Source organism: Lissotriton helveticus, chromosome 8, assembly GCF_964261635.1.
Source record: "Lissotriton helveticus chromosome 8, aLisHel1.1, whole genome shotgun sequence".
Taxonomy (NCBI): domain Eukaryota; kingdom Metazoa; phylum Chordata; class Amphibia; order Caudata; family Salamandridae; genus Lissotriton; species Lissotriton helveticus.
In genome coordinates this window covers 1,651,787,270-1,651,803,863 of record NC_136069.1, presented here as the reverse complement: position 1 = coordinate 1,651,803,863, position 16,594 = coordinate 1,651,787,270, and the positions used below count along the sequence as shown (strand labels likewise).

The window sequence follows — 16,594 nt, the reverse complement described above, 5'->3', positions numbered from 1 at the left end:
GTAAAAATTACTATTCAAACTCCAGTGAGTGCAACAGTAGGGAAAGCGTTGGATCGCGGGTATGTAAAAATGACTATTCCCACTCCAATGAGTACAACATTAGGGAAAGCGTTGGATAGCGTAAGAGTAAACATTACTATTCCCACTCCAGAGAGTGCAACAGTAGGGAAAGCGTTGGATAGCGGGTGGGTAAAAATTACTATTCCAACTCCAGTGAGTGGAACAGTAGGGAAAGCGTTGGATAGCGGGTATGTAAAAATGACTATTCCCACTCCAATGAGTGCAACATTAGGGAAAGCGTTGGATAGCGTAAGAGTAAAAATTACTATTCCCACTCCAGAGAGTGCAACAGTACGGAAAACGTTGGATAGTGGATGGGTAAAAATTACTATTCCCACTCCAGTGAGTGGAACAGTAGGGAAAGCGTTGGATAGCGTATGGGTAAAAATTACTATTCCAACTCCAAAGGGTGCAACAGTAAGAAAAGCGTTGGATAGCGTAAAAATAATAATTAATATTCCAACTCCAAAGGGTGCAACAGTATGGAAAGCGTTGGATAGCGTAGGTTGGCAAATTACTGTTCCAACTCCAGAGGGTGCAACAGTAGGGAAAACGTTGGATAGCGTAGGGGGGAAAATTACTATTCCCACTCCAGAGAGTGCAACAGTAGGGAAAGCGTTGGATAGCGTAGGGAGAAAAATTACTATTCCCACTCCAATGAGTGCAACATTAGGGAAAGTGTTGGATAGCGTAAGGGTAAAAATTACTATTCCAACTCCAAAGGGTGCAACAGTAGGGAAAGCGTTGGATAGCGTAGGGGGAAAAATTACTATTCCCACTCCAGAGACTTCAACAGTAGGGAAAGAGTTGGATAACGTAGGGGGAAAAATTACTATTCCCACTTCAGTGAGTGCTACAGTAGGGAAAGCGTTGGATAGCGTACGGGTATAAATTACTATTCCAACTCCAGAGGGTGCAACAGTAGTGAAAGCGTTGGATAGCGTACGGGTGAAAATTACTATTCCAACTCCAGAGGGTGCAACAGTAGGGAAATGGTTAGATAGCGTAGGGGGAAAAATAACTATTCCAACTCCAAAGAGTGCAACAGTAGGGAAAGCTTTGGATAGCGTAGGGGAAAAAATTACTATTCCAACTCCAAAGGATGCAACAGTAGGGAAAGCGTTGGATAGCCTAGAGGGAAAAATTACTATTCCAACTCCAAAAGATGCAACAGTATGGATATCGTTGGATAGCGTAGAGGGAAAAATTACTATTCCCACTCCAGAGAGTGCAATAGTAGGGAAAGCATTGGATAGCGTAGAGGAAAAAAATTACTATTCCCACTCCAGTGAGTGCAACAGTAGGGAAAGCGTTGGATCGCGGGTATGTAAAAATGACTATTCCCACTCCAATGACTGCAACATTAGGGAAAGCGTTGGATAGCGTAAGAGTAAAAATTACTATTCCCACTCCAGAGAGTGCAACAGTATGGAAAGCGTTGGATAGCGGGTGGGTAAAAATTACTATTCCCACTCCAGTGAGTGGAACAGTAGGGAAAGCGTTGGATAGCGTATGGGTAAAAATTACTATTCCAACTCCAAAGGGTGCAACAGTATTGAAAGCGTTGGATAGCGTAGGTGGGAGAATTACTATTCCAACTCCAGAGGGTGCAACAGTAGGGAAAACTTTGGATAGCGTTGGGGGAAAAATTACTATTCCCACTCCAAAGGGTGCAACAGTAGAGAAAGCTTTTAATAGCGTAGGATTTTATTTTAACATACTTATAAATATTGTTTTAATTTGAAATAATGTATAATTAATTTTTTTAATACATCAACATCTATAATAAAAATTAATAATTTATAAAACCAATTACATTTGAATAATTCATTGACAATAAATTAACAACAGACACAAATAAGTAATAATTATTAAATATTAGTCACCAAATAACTATAAAAAATAAACTATTTATCATAAAATCAAATTTTTTTGTAAATTTAAATCACAATTAAAATTTAAGAAACAATATACTAAATATTAAAAACAAAAATGTTAACAATTAATTAATGAATTTTTCTAGTTAATAAAAAATAACTACGAATTAAAAATATTAATTGCCAACTAAAAAAATGAATGTTTTAAATAAATTATTTGCAAATTAATTATTAATTAATACATTAATTATCCCTAACAAAAAATGTATAAATAATTAAATATTTACAATTAAATTACTTCCCACCCTATTCCCCTATAAACCCACAACCCACTCTGGTACTAAAACATAACATTTAATAAAAATTAACATTAATTACCAATTAAATAATTAATTTATCAATTAAAATAATTAATTGCCAATTAATAAATATTTACTAAATATCTTATACATACAATTTTTTTAATTAATTACAATTAAATTACTTCCCACCCTATTCCCCTATAAACCCACAACCCGCTCTGGTACTAAAAAATAACATTTAATAAAAATTAACATTAATTACCAATTAAATAATTAATTTATCAATTAAAATAATTAATTGGCAATTAATAAATATTTACAAAATATATTATACATAAAAAAATGTAATTAATTACAATTAAATTACTTCCCACCCTATTCCCCTATAAACCCACAACCCGCTCTGGTACTAAAAAATAACATTTAATAAAAATTAACATTAATTACCAATTAAATAATTAATTTATCAATTAAAATAATTAATTGCTAATTAATAATTAAATAAAAAATTATTTAATTACAATTAAATTACTTCCCACCCTATTCCCCTATAAACCCACAACCCGCTCTGGTACTAAAACATAACATTTAATAAAAATTAACATTAATTACCAATTAAATAATTAATTTATCAATTAAAATAATTAAATGCCAATTAATAATTAAATAAAAAATTATTTAATTACAATTAAATTACTTCCCACCCTATTCCCCTATAAACCCACAACCCGCTCCGGTACTGAAACATATAATTTACTTAAAAATAAATTTATTAATATATAAAAATAATACACATTTAATATAAATTAATTTAAATACTTAACAAAAACATATAACACATACATAATAAAAATCAAAAAAATAATACAAATATCGATATTAGTAACATCGAAATTAGTTACATCGATATATATGCTATCGATATTACTAACTTCGATATTACTTACATCGTTATAAATGAATTCGATATTACTTACCTTACAGTCGATATTCTGTCCTACGATATTCTTGACATCGATATTCTGTACCTTCGAAATTTTAAACACTATATTTTGGTAGGTCGACATTTTCAACTTGATATTTTGACTGTGTACCGCCAGAAGGGCCAAGTCCAACACGAATCATTTCCTGAGTCATAAGACGTCTGTGTTTTGCCGTGACACGCCGCATTACTTTAAAGCTCATCTCCCCTTCTAAAATGTATAATGATAGGTGGCACGCTTTGTGACTGACTTTAAAACCATTATTTAATGCTTTTCACCGTCTTCTTACTCCATGTAGCAGTCTTCCCTCTTATAAATTACTGCTCTGAATGTGAGATGTATTCTTTTGGAAGACTCTACTTATTTTGTATGCTGATAAATCCCACAGCATTTCTAAAAATCTGCTTTTACATGTAATACACAAAATATTTTGAACTACAACTGCCATTTTACTGCACAATTGGAAGGCGGTAACCACTAAGAAGGGGGCCCCTATAGGCTAATGATAGGCAGGAAAAATAGGGGAAAACAACCAGATTTCTACTATAGAGATCAACCTGCCTATATATGCGATAAACTGTGCCCAAATGGGGTCAGTGAATACATCATATCATGGGGCTAACAAGATACAAGTGATCATGGTCACATCACAGAGGCATTTTTTTTTTAAATGTCTTTACATTTATTTTCATAATAAACATTAATTAGATAAATCAAGAACAGATACATATAGACTTAATGACATAAATGTGAAAAAACATCAGACATATATAAATATATCTGTACATCAGGTCCCACACATTCACATTCAAACCCAACAAACATCCAACCCTTTAACACTGCATGCATACTCAGACATAATACTCAACCATACACATTCTAACCATAATCAGGACTGTAGGGTAAGTCTATATGTATATGTTCTTGATTTATTTAATGAATGTTTATTATGAAAATAAATTTAAAGAAATGTTATGAAAATGCCTCTGTGATGTGACAATGATCACTTGTATCTTGTTAGCCCCATTATATGATGTATTCACTGACCGCATTTGGGCACAGTTTATCACATATATAGGCAGGTTGATCTCTGTAGTCGTAATACAATTGGAAGGCGGTACCTGTGGTGGAAGCGGGCGGCTGATGCAGAAACTGGGCGTGGCCTATTTAGCAACATTTTGGGCACATGCACTTATGCGTTTATTTTACGAACTAAGCACTGCGGATTCTGTTTCAACTATTACAGCATACAGACATGATTAGCCGAGGAGTACATTCTTAGCGGTACTGAGACATGCATGCTCATCTGAGACATACATCAACAAAGATACTTTGACGTGTTGAGATATGTGGCAGGATGGCTCAGTTGACTTAATGTTTGCCGCTGGCGGTAAGCTGGAAGTCATGCCTGAACCCCAGCAAGAGATACCCTGCCTTTGATCCTTCCGTAGGTCCGTAAACTGTGTACCTTATGTGGATACTGACAAACATCTGTGCACTATGTCGTGTTTCATACAACACACGTTATTATATAGTTATACATTGGCAGGATGAGGCATGCATACTTAGCAGACACGTGTATACACACTGAGACATACATATTTAGACATTCCTCCTGAGACACGCATACTCACATGAGGGGTACACATTTGGGCATACATACTTAGGCATGATGCAGCATGCATAGGTAGTTGAGACATATATTATTACTGGAGATTCATAATTTAGACATGCATACTTAGTCATGCTGAGATATAAATACATAAAGTTTCTCATTAGGGGAAGCATAACTAATCAGGATAGGATTAGGCTGGGGTGAAATATAAATTACGCCAGCGTAATTCACATATTTTCAAGAATTTCAGTTTACACTTGTTATGCAGAATTTATGCCATAATGCCCATTTTGTGTAATTAGGGACCATTTGCCATAAAAATGTATGAACCACGAGCAAAGACATGATTTAACTCACAAAGATCTGAATCAGCCGTATTTAGACACACGTTTAGACATGCCGAGACACACATACATAGCTGAGGCATATGTATTTAGACATACACACTTAGACGTGTTATACTTGCATACTTAGCTGGAAGGGGCATATTTAGGGGTGCTGAGACACATATTCAGACACACACTTAGAGATGCTGAGGTATACATACACAGTAGAGGCATACATGTTTGGGAATACACATACTTAGCTGAGACAGATGTAGACATACATACTTAGACATGTTAAGATATGCATGCATATTTAAAGATTCACACTTACACATGGTAACAAATGCTTTCACACATAGCGGAGACATACATACTTGGACATATTAAGATAAAGATGCATATTTAGATGTGTACAGAGATGTTACAATATACTTGCACATATTTAGGCATTTTAAGATATGTATTCATATTTAGATATATACACCTAGACATGGTAGGATATACATGCATATTTAGCTAAGAAATGCATACTTAGACATGTTAAGATATACATAAATAGATGTAGAGAGGTTACGATGTATGTGCATTCTTAACTGAGACACATACTTAGACATGTTTAAATATACATGCCTATTAAGACACACATAAACTTGTTATAATATACATGCATTCTTAGCTGGGACATACATACTTAAACAAGTTAAGCTATTCATGCATATTTAGATGTACATAGACATGTTATGATATTTGTTAGCTGTGACATACATACTTAGTCCTGCTATTTTATACATGCATACTTAGATAAGACATACATAGGAATGTTAAAATATAAGGTGTATTACATACATACTTGTACATTTCAGATGTACAAGCATATATATTACCTAAATAAACATGTTATGATATACAGACATGTTTAGCTGTGACATACATACTTAGTCATGCTATGTTATACATGCCTACTTAGATGAGACACATAGAAATGTTAAGATATAAAGGTGTATTAACACATATATATTGACATTTTCAGATGTCCATGAATAAATGTTAGGTAAATAAACATGTTATGATATGCAGACATTCTTAGCTGTGACATACATACTGAGGCTGCTGAAACAGATGGAATTAGAGCTCTTCATGGGACTTGTCACATAGACACTCTGCTCTGTCTGATGCATATGTCATGATCTTTCCTATAGGCCCCCAGGTGTGTCATGTCAGCCAGGAGCCCTCCACCATGACAACAGCCGAGGCTGTAGACTTACTTGTATATAGCCTTTGCCACGTCAGTCACCTCCTTCCCCGCGTCCTCCTCGGAGCCCAAAAATGGCAGCGACGTGAACTTGCTTTTGTGGAACTCGTAGAGTAGAACCAGCACCAGGGAGGTCAGGTGTGCAGGCTGCAGGCGAGGAGAGAGGGAGGAAGGAAAAACAGGCATCATCTTTACTGCACAGGGAATCCTCAAGAGATTCACAACACCCAGAACTGAGGATTCACAGAACTGAGATGGATAGAGCGCTCCACTGGTTTGGGGAAAAGACAAGAGGGGTCCTTTGTACTCCTAAATTAAACTATGCTACACTGAGACTAAACATAGACAAGCATTTACAGATGGAAGACACAAGGACTGAAGTCAGACATGTGTGTCTGGCTAAAGAAAATCTTCAAGTTGCATTGACCACATTTTTAATTTCTCTGCTTCCCAGGCAACTCCCAAGAAACTTCCAGGAGCGAACTGGCTTTTGATGAAGTCAACCCAACTACCCTCGAGCTTTGCCCTCCCCAGCTGGCCTTGAGCTCCAGTTTTTCTCTCCACTAGATGTATCACTATATTTTTCTTGCTCCGTGATTTGTGCCCCCGCCTAAAAATAGTGCATTGTGGACCATTCAGGACTAAAAGAAGAAGTAACCAATAAAAGGAGCCCAGACAGCCAGAGGGAGGGGTGTGTCAGGAAAGCTTCCAGCATCTAGAGCTCTGGAAAGCCATCTGCTAGTAAGTTTGCAACTATTCATTTGTAATATAAATAATATAAATGTACGGATGTATGAGGTTACAACACATGCTTTTACAACGCATGCCATTACGACGCAGGTGTTACAACGACTTGCGTTGGGGGCGCTGGATAGTGAATAGTTTAATTTACTATTCCAACTCCAGTCCCTGTGGATAGTAGGGAAGGTGTTGGATAGTAATTAAACTATTCCCTATCCTAGAGCGCCCTCCAGCGCAATTCGTTGTAATGACTTGCATTGTAAAAGTTGCGTCGTAATGGTAGTGCGTTGTAAAAATTGAGTTGTAAAGGATGTTTCCCTAAATATACACATGGTTGCCACACATGAGGAAACAGAGTCTGACCACTTGCTCAGTTTCACAAGCACTAGCTGGCGCATTTAATTCGCGGGCTGAGCTCATGACCCACAGGAAAGTTTATAAAGCAAAAGTACCAGCAAGTTCTCTCGAAGAGTTGGAACCTCAATCAATGCCTCATCTGATCCACCAAGCTATACATAATTGGCTGGAAGACATGGAGGTCATTTTTAGTTCTTCGACAACCCTTGTCACTTGAGGCTGCAAGGATAGAACTAGGTATGAGAGGCGTAAAGACGAGAGGCTTTGGACAGTTCATTTAATTTCAATCTGCGCTCTCTAAAGCACTATCGATGTCGCTAAAGGCGGCGCTAGCAACTTTTAATTAGGGTTTGAAGGATGTTGTTGAGTTTCCCTCAAGGAGTTGGTTAAAATCTGTACTGAAAACTAATTTCATTGAAAATAGTTTTAACGCGAACATGAGGCATTGTCTTAGGCCTAGGGTATATAATTACAAGGGGATAGCGCCACCAGGACTTCACTTTAAGCGACGTTCTGGTGGCGCTATGCCCTTCTCCATATTTACAACTCGGCGCTTCACTTTGCGTGAAAGGGGAGTGCAATGGGTGTTGCTGTGGACGTTCCACTGCAACACCCGTTTCATTTTGACGCTTCCCCAGATTAACAAGGAGGCGTAAATCTGAGGCAGAGCCAAAAACTAACGCCATGAAAGAAAAGGCGATAGAATGGCACAACGAGGAGAAATACTTTTTTTCTCCTTGTTTTTGCTTTTTCAATGTGTGCAGCACACACTGAAGTGACAAATCGCAATTAGTGATTGCATACGTGCAGGAACTAATCATCCCCTGCAACGTAGGCACCCTTGCACTATGATGCAAGGGTGCATGCATTGGCGCTAGGCAGCTAATTGTAGCACCAGCACCAGGGAAAACGCAGGGGTGCAACATATTGTTGTAAATACGGTACATCCATGCGTTTTGGAAATCGTGTAGCAAAACGCTGCCAAATTTGGTGCAGCTCTGCTCGCTGACATTCCCTTGTAAATATGCCCCCGCAGGCTTAGCCGTAGTTCTGGAATCGGCAAAGCTGGGCTGTTTTTACTTATCTGCACACTTAGATGAACATGTCCCCTGCTCTATCCGGGAGTCGCTGCTAGTGTATGGTACCGGTACCTGGGAGAGCATCCCGTTCCTCGGAAGTGTTTGTAATGTTTGTCGCGTTGAGGGGCAAATGACGGTCCTTGCTTTACTTGTTTGTGGGGAATAGAATGAAGCGTGTGATGTGATGTCAGACCCAAATCGCGTCAGAGAATTTGTATCGACTGTAAGAGATGCTGTCTAGACAAAGCCAGGGCAGTGAATGTATGTTTGCCTCTCTTCACTCTTTTAAACCAATAGATTTGGTGTCAGATGTTATTTTATGAAGATGATTTTTATCTTTTGTTGGTTTTGTTAGTGCAACTCTTCATGGAGTTGTAGGTCTTTAATATTTACTAAACTATACTTGACTGTCAACAAACCGAGGAAGAGAATTCCTACATTTCCTAAGTAGTCTGCCCATTTCTCTGCCACATACTGTGCTACTATGCTCTGCTCTTAAGCTGTAAACTCAATAAGTCTTTGAAACTTATCGTCAATCTCACAATATTAATAAAACATAGTTTCCTGTTGCTTTGGAGTTATGCCTACTGCGCGTATCAATGCACAATCAAATTTTACAGAGGAAACATTATGTGCTGAAAACAAAGGTTGCTAACTCTACACAACAATGCAGCCCTCTTTACTGCTCATTTATTCCTTCTGTTCTCCTCCTGATAAGGCACGTGCATCTGATGTAAGAAGTAGTAACTCACAGGCTGGCTGCGCCCCAGCATTGTATCTGCGTTGAATAAACCCAGTGCCAGCCTGGCGCGGACCAGGCGGAGCTGGCGAGAGTGGAACAGTCAACAGAGGAAGCAAGGATCACCCAAGCAATGCGCACTACTGCTTGTGTAGTAGTGAACGGGGTCTGGCTGTGCCTAGCTTTACCTCTCCTTGTAGTTGTAATGTAGGGTCAATAATTGGGGGCTTAATGCAAACCATATGCAAAAAAATGCAATAGATAACTGGTCTGCGGGTTGTACTACCAGTAACATCCTGGCACAAGGACAAAGAAAGGGCCTCATTTATGAAAAGTGGCGCATCGCTGGGCAAAAACAGCGATGCATCACTTTTCATAGCAAAAAGCGTGCCCCTTAGTTGGGTGACTTCCCCTAGTCACAGCGTAATCCCTTAATTGGGTTGTTAATTTTCAACAAATAAATTCCAAGGACCAAAACGATATATTTTCTGTACTCCAGATATCTTTAATTCTTCTAATATGTATAGTTCATAATTCTTCAAAGAAAGAAATACACCAATTCTTCTCCCCAGAGCATTGTCCAAATACCAAATAGGTGTATCGTACATGAGGATACGTGAACAATATGTTTCACGTATCCTCATGTACGATACACCTATTTGATTTGCAGAACCCGGTCCCTGATGAAGGCTACCTGGTAGCTGAAATGCATTGGACAATGCTCTGGGGAGAAGAAGTGAAATATTTCTTTCTTTGAAGAATTATGAACTATACATATTGGTTTATACCTAATGGAATGAAGAATTAAAGATATATGGAGTACAGAAAAGATATCGTTTTGGTCCTTGGAATGTATTTGTTGAAAATTAACAACCCAATTAAGGGATTACGCTGTGACTAGGGGACGTCACCCAACTAAGGGGAACGTTTTTTGTTCATCCATTTTTGCACTTCACAACGGAGAGTGCACCCTAGAGCACGCAACAGTTGATGATTTTGAATGACCACTGAGTGCAAGTGTGGCAACTAAAGTGTCACTTTTCATAGCGCCATCATTATGACCCTGTTGGACAGGCCGCATGGTCGGGCTGTCCCCCCTCCCCGCAACGGGACCCGGACCCTGGCTCTCCCTGAATCCCCAACCAGAGTCCCCGGCGACCACCCGAGGTAACCTGCAATCCCTCCACCACAAGACACCAGCTCCGGACCCAGCTGGCCCGGGTCATCATCCGCACCCCGGCCTCGGCCCAGCCGCCATTTTGGGGTACTACAGCACGAGGCCGCGTGGCCTCAACTCGACCCTAACCCTGGGCCCGGCCGGCCCCGACATCGAGGCACCAACCTCCTCCCAGGAGGCAGAGTGACCACTTGGCGAGTCAATGGGAGAAGGAATCGTCAACGGCTCTCCTCCGCCAGGTGTCGATCACCCCAGGCCGCCCTGGGCGCTGGCTCCACCCCCCTGCTGGGTGTCTGGACTCCCTCATCCCGGACCTCCCGGCCCCCAGGCGCGAGGGTCCGGACATCAAAGGGGACCAGACCTATAACTGGGGCAGGGCCAGACCAGGAAGGCAGTTGTATCCTGGAGTCGAGAGACCCGAGAAGAACTCATCCGCGACTGGCCTGCTGGCGCTGCCGCGGCCCTCTGCCTCGTGAAACCATCGTCTTGGCCTGCTGGCGCTGCCGCGGCCCTCTGCCTCGTGAAACCATCGTCTTGGCCTGCTGGCGCTGCCGCGGCCCTCTGCCTCGTGAAACCATCGTCTTGGCCTGCTGGCGCTGCCGCGGCCCTCTGCCTCGTGAAACCATCGTCTTGGCCTGCTGGCGCTGCCGCGGCCCTCTGCCTCGTGAAACCATCGTCTTGGCCTGCTGGCGCTGCCGCGGCCCTCTGCCTCGTGAAACCATCGTCTTGGCCTGCTGGCGCTGCCGCGGCCCTCTGCCTCGTGAAACCATCGTCTTGGCCTGCTGGCGCTGCCGCGGCCCGACTTGCAGACTCGCCAGCTCGAGGATTGTGAGCTCACCTCTTGCCACCTCCTGTACCGACCCGGTACCAAGACTGTCCCGCTACCCCCTTTTCCCTACAGAGACTAGAAGTGAGAGGACCCTCGGGTCCGAGATATCCTGTATCGCCAATATCCGTGCCCTACAAACCTTATATAAAAGTATTGAACTCAACCTGGTGTGGTGGCTGTTTGTGGGGAGGGAGGTGACATATCTGTACAATCGCCGGAGGTGGTCCTCATCGGGGACCTCTCCCTCAGTAGACTGCCGACCCTCAGGGTCCCCGTCTAACATTGGTGGCCAGCGGCGCGATCCGAACCTACGCATAATAGTACAGAGAGTCACTCTCCCCACGACACACAACCACCATGACAACAGAGAGCGGAACAACGGAAAAATTCCAGATGGAAAAATTGGAAACCTACAACCACCGGGAACTGAAGCAATATTGCATAGAACTTGGCCTTCCAACCACAGGTCTGAGCACAAAGGAAGACTTCAAACGAGCCCTAGAAGCTTGGGCAGAAACGGGTACGGCCGTACCCCGAACACGAACAACCGAGACGGGCCCCGCACCAATTGAAGAAAGAAGAGCGGGTCTCTCCCTGGAAGAGATCCAAGAAAGAGAAAAAAGCAGACTCCACGAATTAGAACTGGCCCGACTTCGCTTGGATGGAGAACTCAAACTGGCGGAACAAAAAATAACTCTGGAACACTTACGGCTCCGAGAGGAGCGAGAAGAGAAGCAAAAACAGAGAGAGCTAGAGGAAAAGAAACTAGCGTACGAACATGAGCGCAATCTCAAGGAACTGGAAATCCAGAAACAGAATAAAGAACTCGGGTTCCCCGAACGACCGACCCTGCCTGCCTCTACCGAGCCCAAGGTTCACATCCCCAAAGATGTCATCCGGGAATACCACAAGAACGATGATATACAGCAGTGGTTTAAAGCCTATGAGGTGGCCATGACCTCCCACCGGATTCCACGGAGCGACTGGGGAGCCGGGTTATGGGGGAGGTTTGTCAACGAAGGGCGGGACGCCCTGCTGCAACTCCCGGACCATCTGATGACATCCTACGACCACATGAAGGCCGCCCTCCTCACTCGATACGGGCTCACACCCGAGATGTACCGCCAGCGGTTCCGCGACTGCAAACGGATTCCGGGTACGACTTGGGTGGAGTACGTGAACTTCTTTAGTCGAGCCTTCGAAGGGTGGATCAAGGGCAACAAAGTGACCACCTACGAACAACTTTTTGACCTTATCGTATGGGAGCACCTGTCTAACAACTGCTTCGTGGAACTCCGGCAACACCTCTTGGACAGTAAACTAACCGAACCTCGACAACTCGCCGCCGAAGCCGACCGGTGGGAAAGCACCCGAGTTGGCCGGAACGGACCCAGCGAATCATCCAGACCGTACCCAGGGCCCCATCGCCCCCGGGGAGGAGGAGGAGGGGGCCAGGGTCGGGGGAGAGACCCCGGCCCCTTGTCGCCCACAAGCAGCCCCTCGACCCCGGCCGGCCGAGGGAGCCCGGCCATCCGGGCCGGTTTCCGGGCCAACGTTATGTGCCACAGATGCCAGCGACCCGGCCACTACGCCAGTGATCCCAACTGCCCAAAGAATCCGAACACTACCCCCGCCAGGTCGCAGCGGCCGCCCTAGGGGAAGAACTAATCCCGGACGACCAAGAAGAGTACGAGACCGACCCCTCTGAGTGGGCACCAGCCGCCATGGCGCTGGTCTGCTTAGGGGAGAGAGAGATGATTCCGCGGGCCCCCCTTCCCGCCAACACGCAGAAGTACAGCCAGTGGGTCAACATTAATGGCCGCCGGGCGGAAGCCCTCCGCGACACCGGGGCCAGTGTAACGGCGGTCCGACGCCACCTTGTCACTCCAGACCAAATCCTGCCGAACATTCTTTGCCCTGTCCGATCAGCAGACAACTCCGAAAGTCTGTGTCGCATGGCCTGCGTCCCCTTCGAGTGGGGAGGAGTAACAGGGATGTTAAAGGTAACTGTCCGCGATGATGCCCCCGTGGATTGCCTCCTAGGAAACGACCTCGAAAGCTCTCCCTGGGCAGCCGTCGAACGGAGAGAACACCTGGGGATGCTCGGCCTCCCCGAATGGGTCTGCGTCACGACCCGGTCCATGACCGCCCGCGCGGTCCCCAGTCTAGAAGAGCCCGAGTGGCCGGAACCTCCTCCCGCGCTCGTCCCAGAGGAGGCCGCCCCAGAAGCCAGTCCCTCGACCCAAACAGAAGAAGGATCCGACCAGCTTCGGGATGTCCCTGACCTGGCACAATGGCGTCAGGAGGGAGGCCCCACTCAGGAACAATTCCGGGCCGAACAGAAAACATGTCCCTCTCTCGAAGGACTCCGGCAGCAAGCCCTGGCCCAGAGCACAGGGGATACCTCGGGGGCCCACTGGATCTACTGGGACCAAGACCTGCTCTACAGCGAGCAGAAAATTGCAGAACTAGGAGCCAGTCGGGTGCTGGTGGTGCCCCTTCGCTTCCGAGACTTTCTCCTGAACTTAGCCCACGATGTCCCCCTTGCCGGACACCTGGGACAGGATAAAACCTACGACCGCCTGGTGACCCATTTTTTCTGGCCCCAAATGCGAAAGGATGTCACCAACCACTGCAGGGCCTGCCCCACCTGCCAGGCCAGCGGAAAAAGTGGCCGAAAAATCAAAGCACCTTTACAACCCTTTCCTGTCATCACCACCCCGTTCGAACGAGTGGGAATAGACATTGTGGGGCCCCTCGACCCCCGAACAGCCCAAGGACACCGGTTCATCCTGGTCCTAGTAGACCACGCCACCCGCTATCCCGAGGCCATCCCTCTTCGGACTGTGACGGCCCCCGTGGTGGGCCGAGCCCTGATGGGGATCTTCTCCCGGGTGGGGTTCCCCCGGGAGGTCGTCAGCGACAGGGGCACGAACTTTATCTCCAGATATATGAAGTCTCTCTGGCAACAATGCGGGGTCACCTACAAATTCACGACCCCCTATCACCCGCAAGGAAACGGACTGGTCGAGAGGTTCAACCGCACCCTCAAGGGAATGATTATGGGCCTAGAGGAACCCCTTCGACGCCAGTGGGACGTGCTACTTCCATGCCTCCTGTTTGCCTATCGGGAGGTCCCGCAGAAATCCCTCGGCTTCAGCCCATTTGAACTCCTGTACGGGCACCCCGTCCGGGGCCCCCTCAGCCTAGTCAAGGAAGGTTGGGAGCAGCCTCCCCAGAAAACTCCCCCAGACATCTACAGGTATCTCCTGGCTCTTCGCAACCAGACCCGGCGGGTCCGAGAAACCGCCAAAGCCAATCTCGAGGCCAGTCAGGAGGACATGAAGAGATGGTACGATCAGCACGCATCCTCCATTGAGTTCGAACCGGGACAACGGGTCTGGGTGATGTCCCCGGTTGAACCCTGTGCACTCCAAGACAAATGGTCCGGACCCTTCAAGGTGATCGAACGCAAGGGGCCCGTCACCTATTTAATCGACATGGAGACTGCCCGGAACCCTCTACGGGTCCTCCATGCCAACAGGCTCAAACCCCATTTTGTGCGATCCGAACTCAGCCTCCTGATGGCTACCGATAACGGGACGGAAGAAGACTCCGAACCCCTTCCGGACTTACTGAGGACCCTCGAGCGGGATGGCTCAGTGGAAGGGGTCCAGCTCTCCGAGGCCCTGTCCCCGGAGCAACGCCAAGACTGTCAAGCCCTCCTGAGGCGGTTCGCCTCCCTGTTCTCCCTCACACCCGGAGTCACCCCCTGGTGCCTTCACGATGTGGACACCGGGGACAGCCCTCCTATTCGACACCGGGCGTACCGCGTACCAGACCGGGTGCGCGCCTGCATCCAGACCGAGGTGTCCAAAATGCTGGCCCTAGGAGTGATCGAACCCTCAGACAGCCCCTGGGCAAGCCCAGTCGTCCTGGTTCCCAAGGCGGCCGCCCCGGGCGTTGCCCCTGAGCTCCGGTTCTGCGTGGACTATCGGGGGCTGAATGCAGTTACCAGGACCGACGCTCACCCCATCCCCCGGGCAGATGAGCTAATTGACCGGATGGGGGCCGCCCGCTACCTGAGCATCTTCGACCTAACGGCGGGCTACTGGCAGATCGCCCTCACCCCTAGGGCCCAAGAACATTCCGCCTTCTCTACCCCGGAGGGGCACTACCACTTTAAAGTAATGCCCTTCGGCATGAAAAACGCTCCGGCAACGTTCCAACGGCTGGTGAACCAGGTACTGGCGGGCCTGGAAGACTTCAGCGCCGCCTACCTGGACGACATTGCTGTGTACAGCCATCATTGGACCGACCACCTCCGCCACCTGCGGGAGGTTCTACACGCCCTCCAGCAAGCCGGGCTCACCATCAAGGCCAGCAAGTGCCAGGTTGGCCAAGGGTCCGTGACCTACCTGGGACACCAAGTGGGAAGCGGGCTGGTGGCCCCCCTCCAGCTCAAGATTGCTGCCATCCAGGCCTGGCAACCCCCTACGACCCAAACGGAGGTCCGGGCCTTCCTGGGGCTCACCGGATACTACCGGCGGTTCGTGAAGGACTATGGCAGCATCGTGGGGCCCCTCACAGAGCTCACCTCCAAGAAGAGCCCCAAAACAGTCAACTGGACCCCGGACTGCCAATCGGCCTTCGAGAAATTGAAGACCGCCATGTGCACGGCCCCCGTGCTCCAGGCTCCCGACTACAGCCGGGAATTCATTGTGCAGACGGACGCCTCCGATCATGGTGTGGGGGCCGTCCTCTCCCAACTCAACCCCGAAGGGGTCGACCAACCAGCGGCCTTCATCAGCAGACGCCTACTGCCCCGAGAACAGCGCTGGAGCACCATTGAGAGGGAGGCCTTCGCCGTAGTCTGGGCACTCAAGAAGCTCCGGCCCTACCTCTTCGGCACCCACTTCCGGGTGCAAACAGACCACCGACCCCTGCAATGGCTGATGCAAATGCGGGGGGAGAACCCGAAGCTGTTGCGCTGGTCCATCTCCCTACAGGGGATGGACTTCACGGTGGAACATCGTCCAGGCCAGGACCACGCCAACGCAGACGGCCTGTCACGCTTTTTCCGCCTCAGCGAGGAGAGTCCCCAGGAAGATGGCTGACTCTCCCCGCCTTCAGCTGGGGGGGACGCATGTTGGACAGGCCGCATGGTCGGGCTGTCCCCCCTCCCCGCAACGGGACCCGGACCCTGGCTCTCCCTGAATCCCCAACCAGAGTCCCCGGCGACCACCCGAAGTAACCT

The 16,594-nt window shown here is 46.6% G+C and overlaps 1 protein-coding gene across 1 annotated transcript in view; it reads right to left on the bottom strand.

Moving 5' to 3' along the window:
• LOC144772119 (putative methyltransferase NSUN7) overlaps positions 1-16,594 on the bottom strand; it is a 107,373-nt gene that overhangs the window by 62,913 nt on the left and 27,866 nt on the right. The window contains exon 3 of the mRNA XM_078656286.1: positions 6,429-6,562. Coding sequence (XP_078512412.1) covers positions 6,429-6,562 — 134 coding nt within the window. The remainder of the gene's footprint in view (positions 1-6,428; positions 6,563-16,594) is intronic.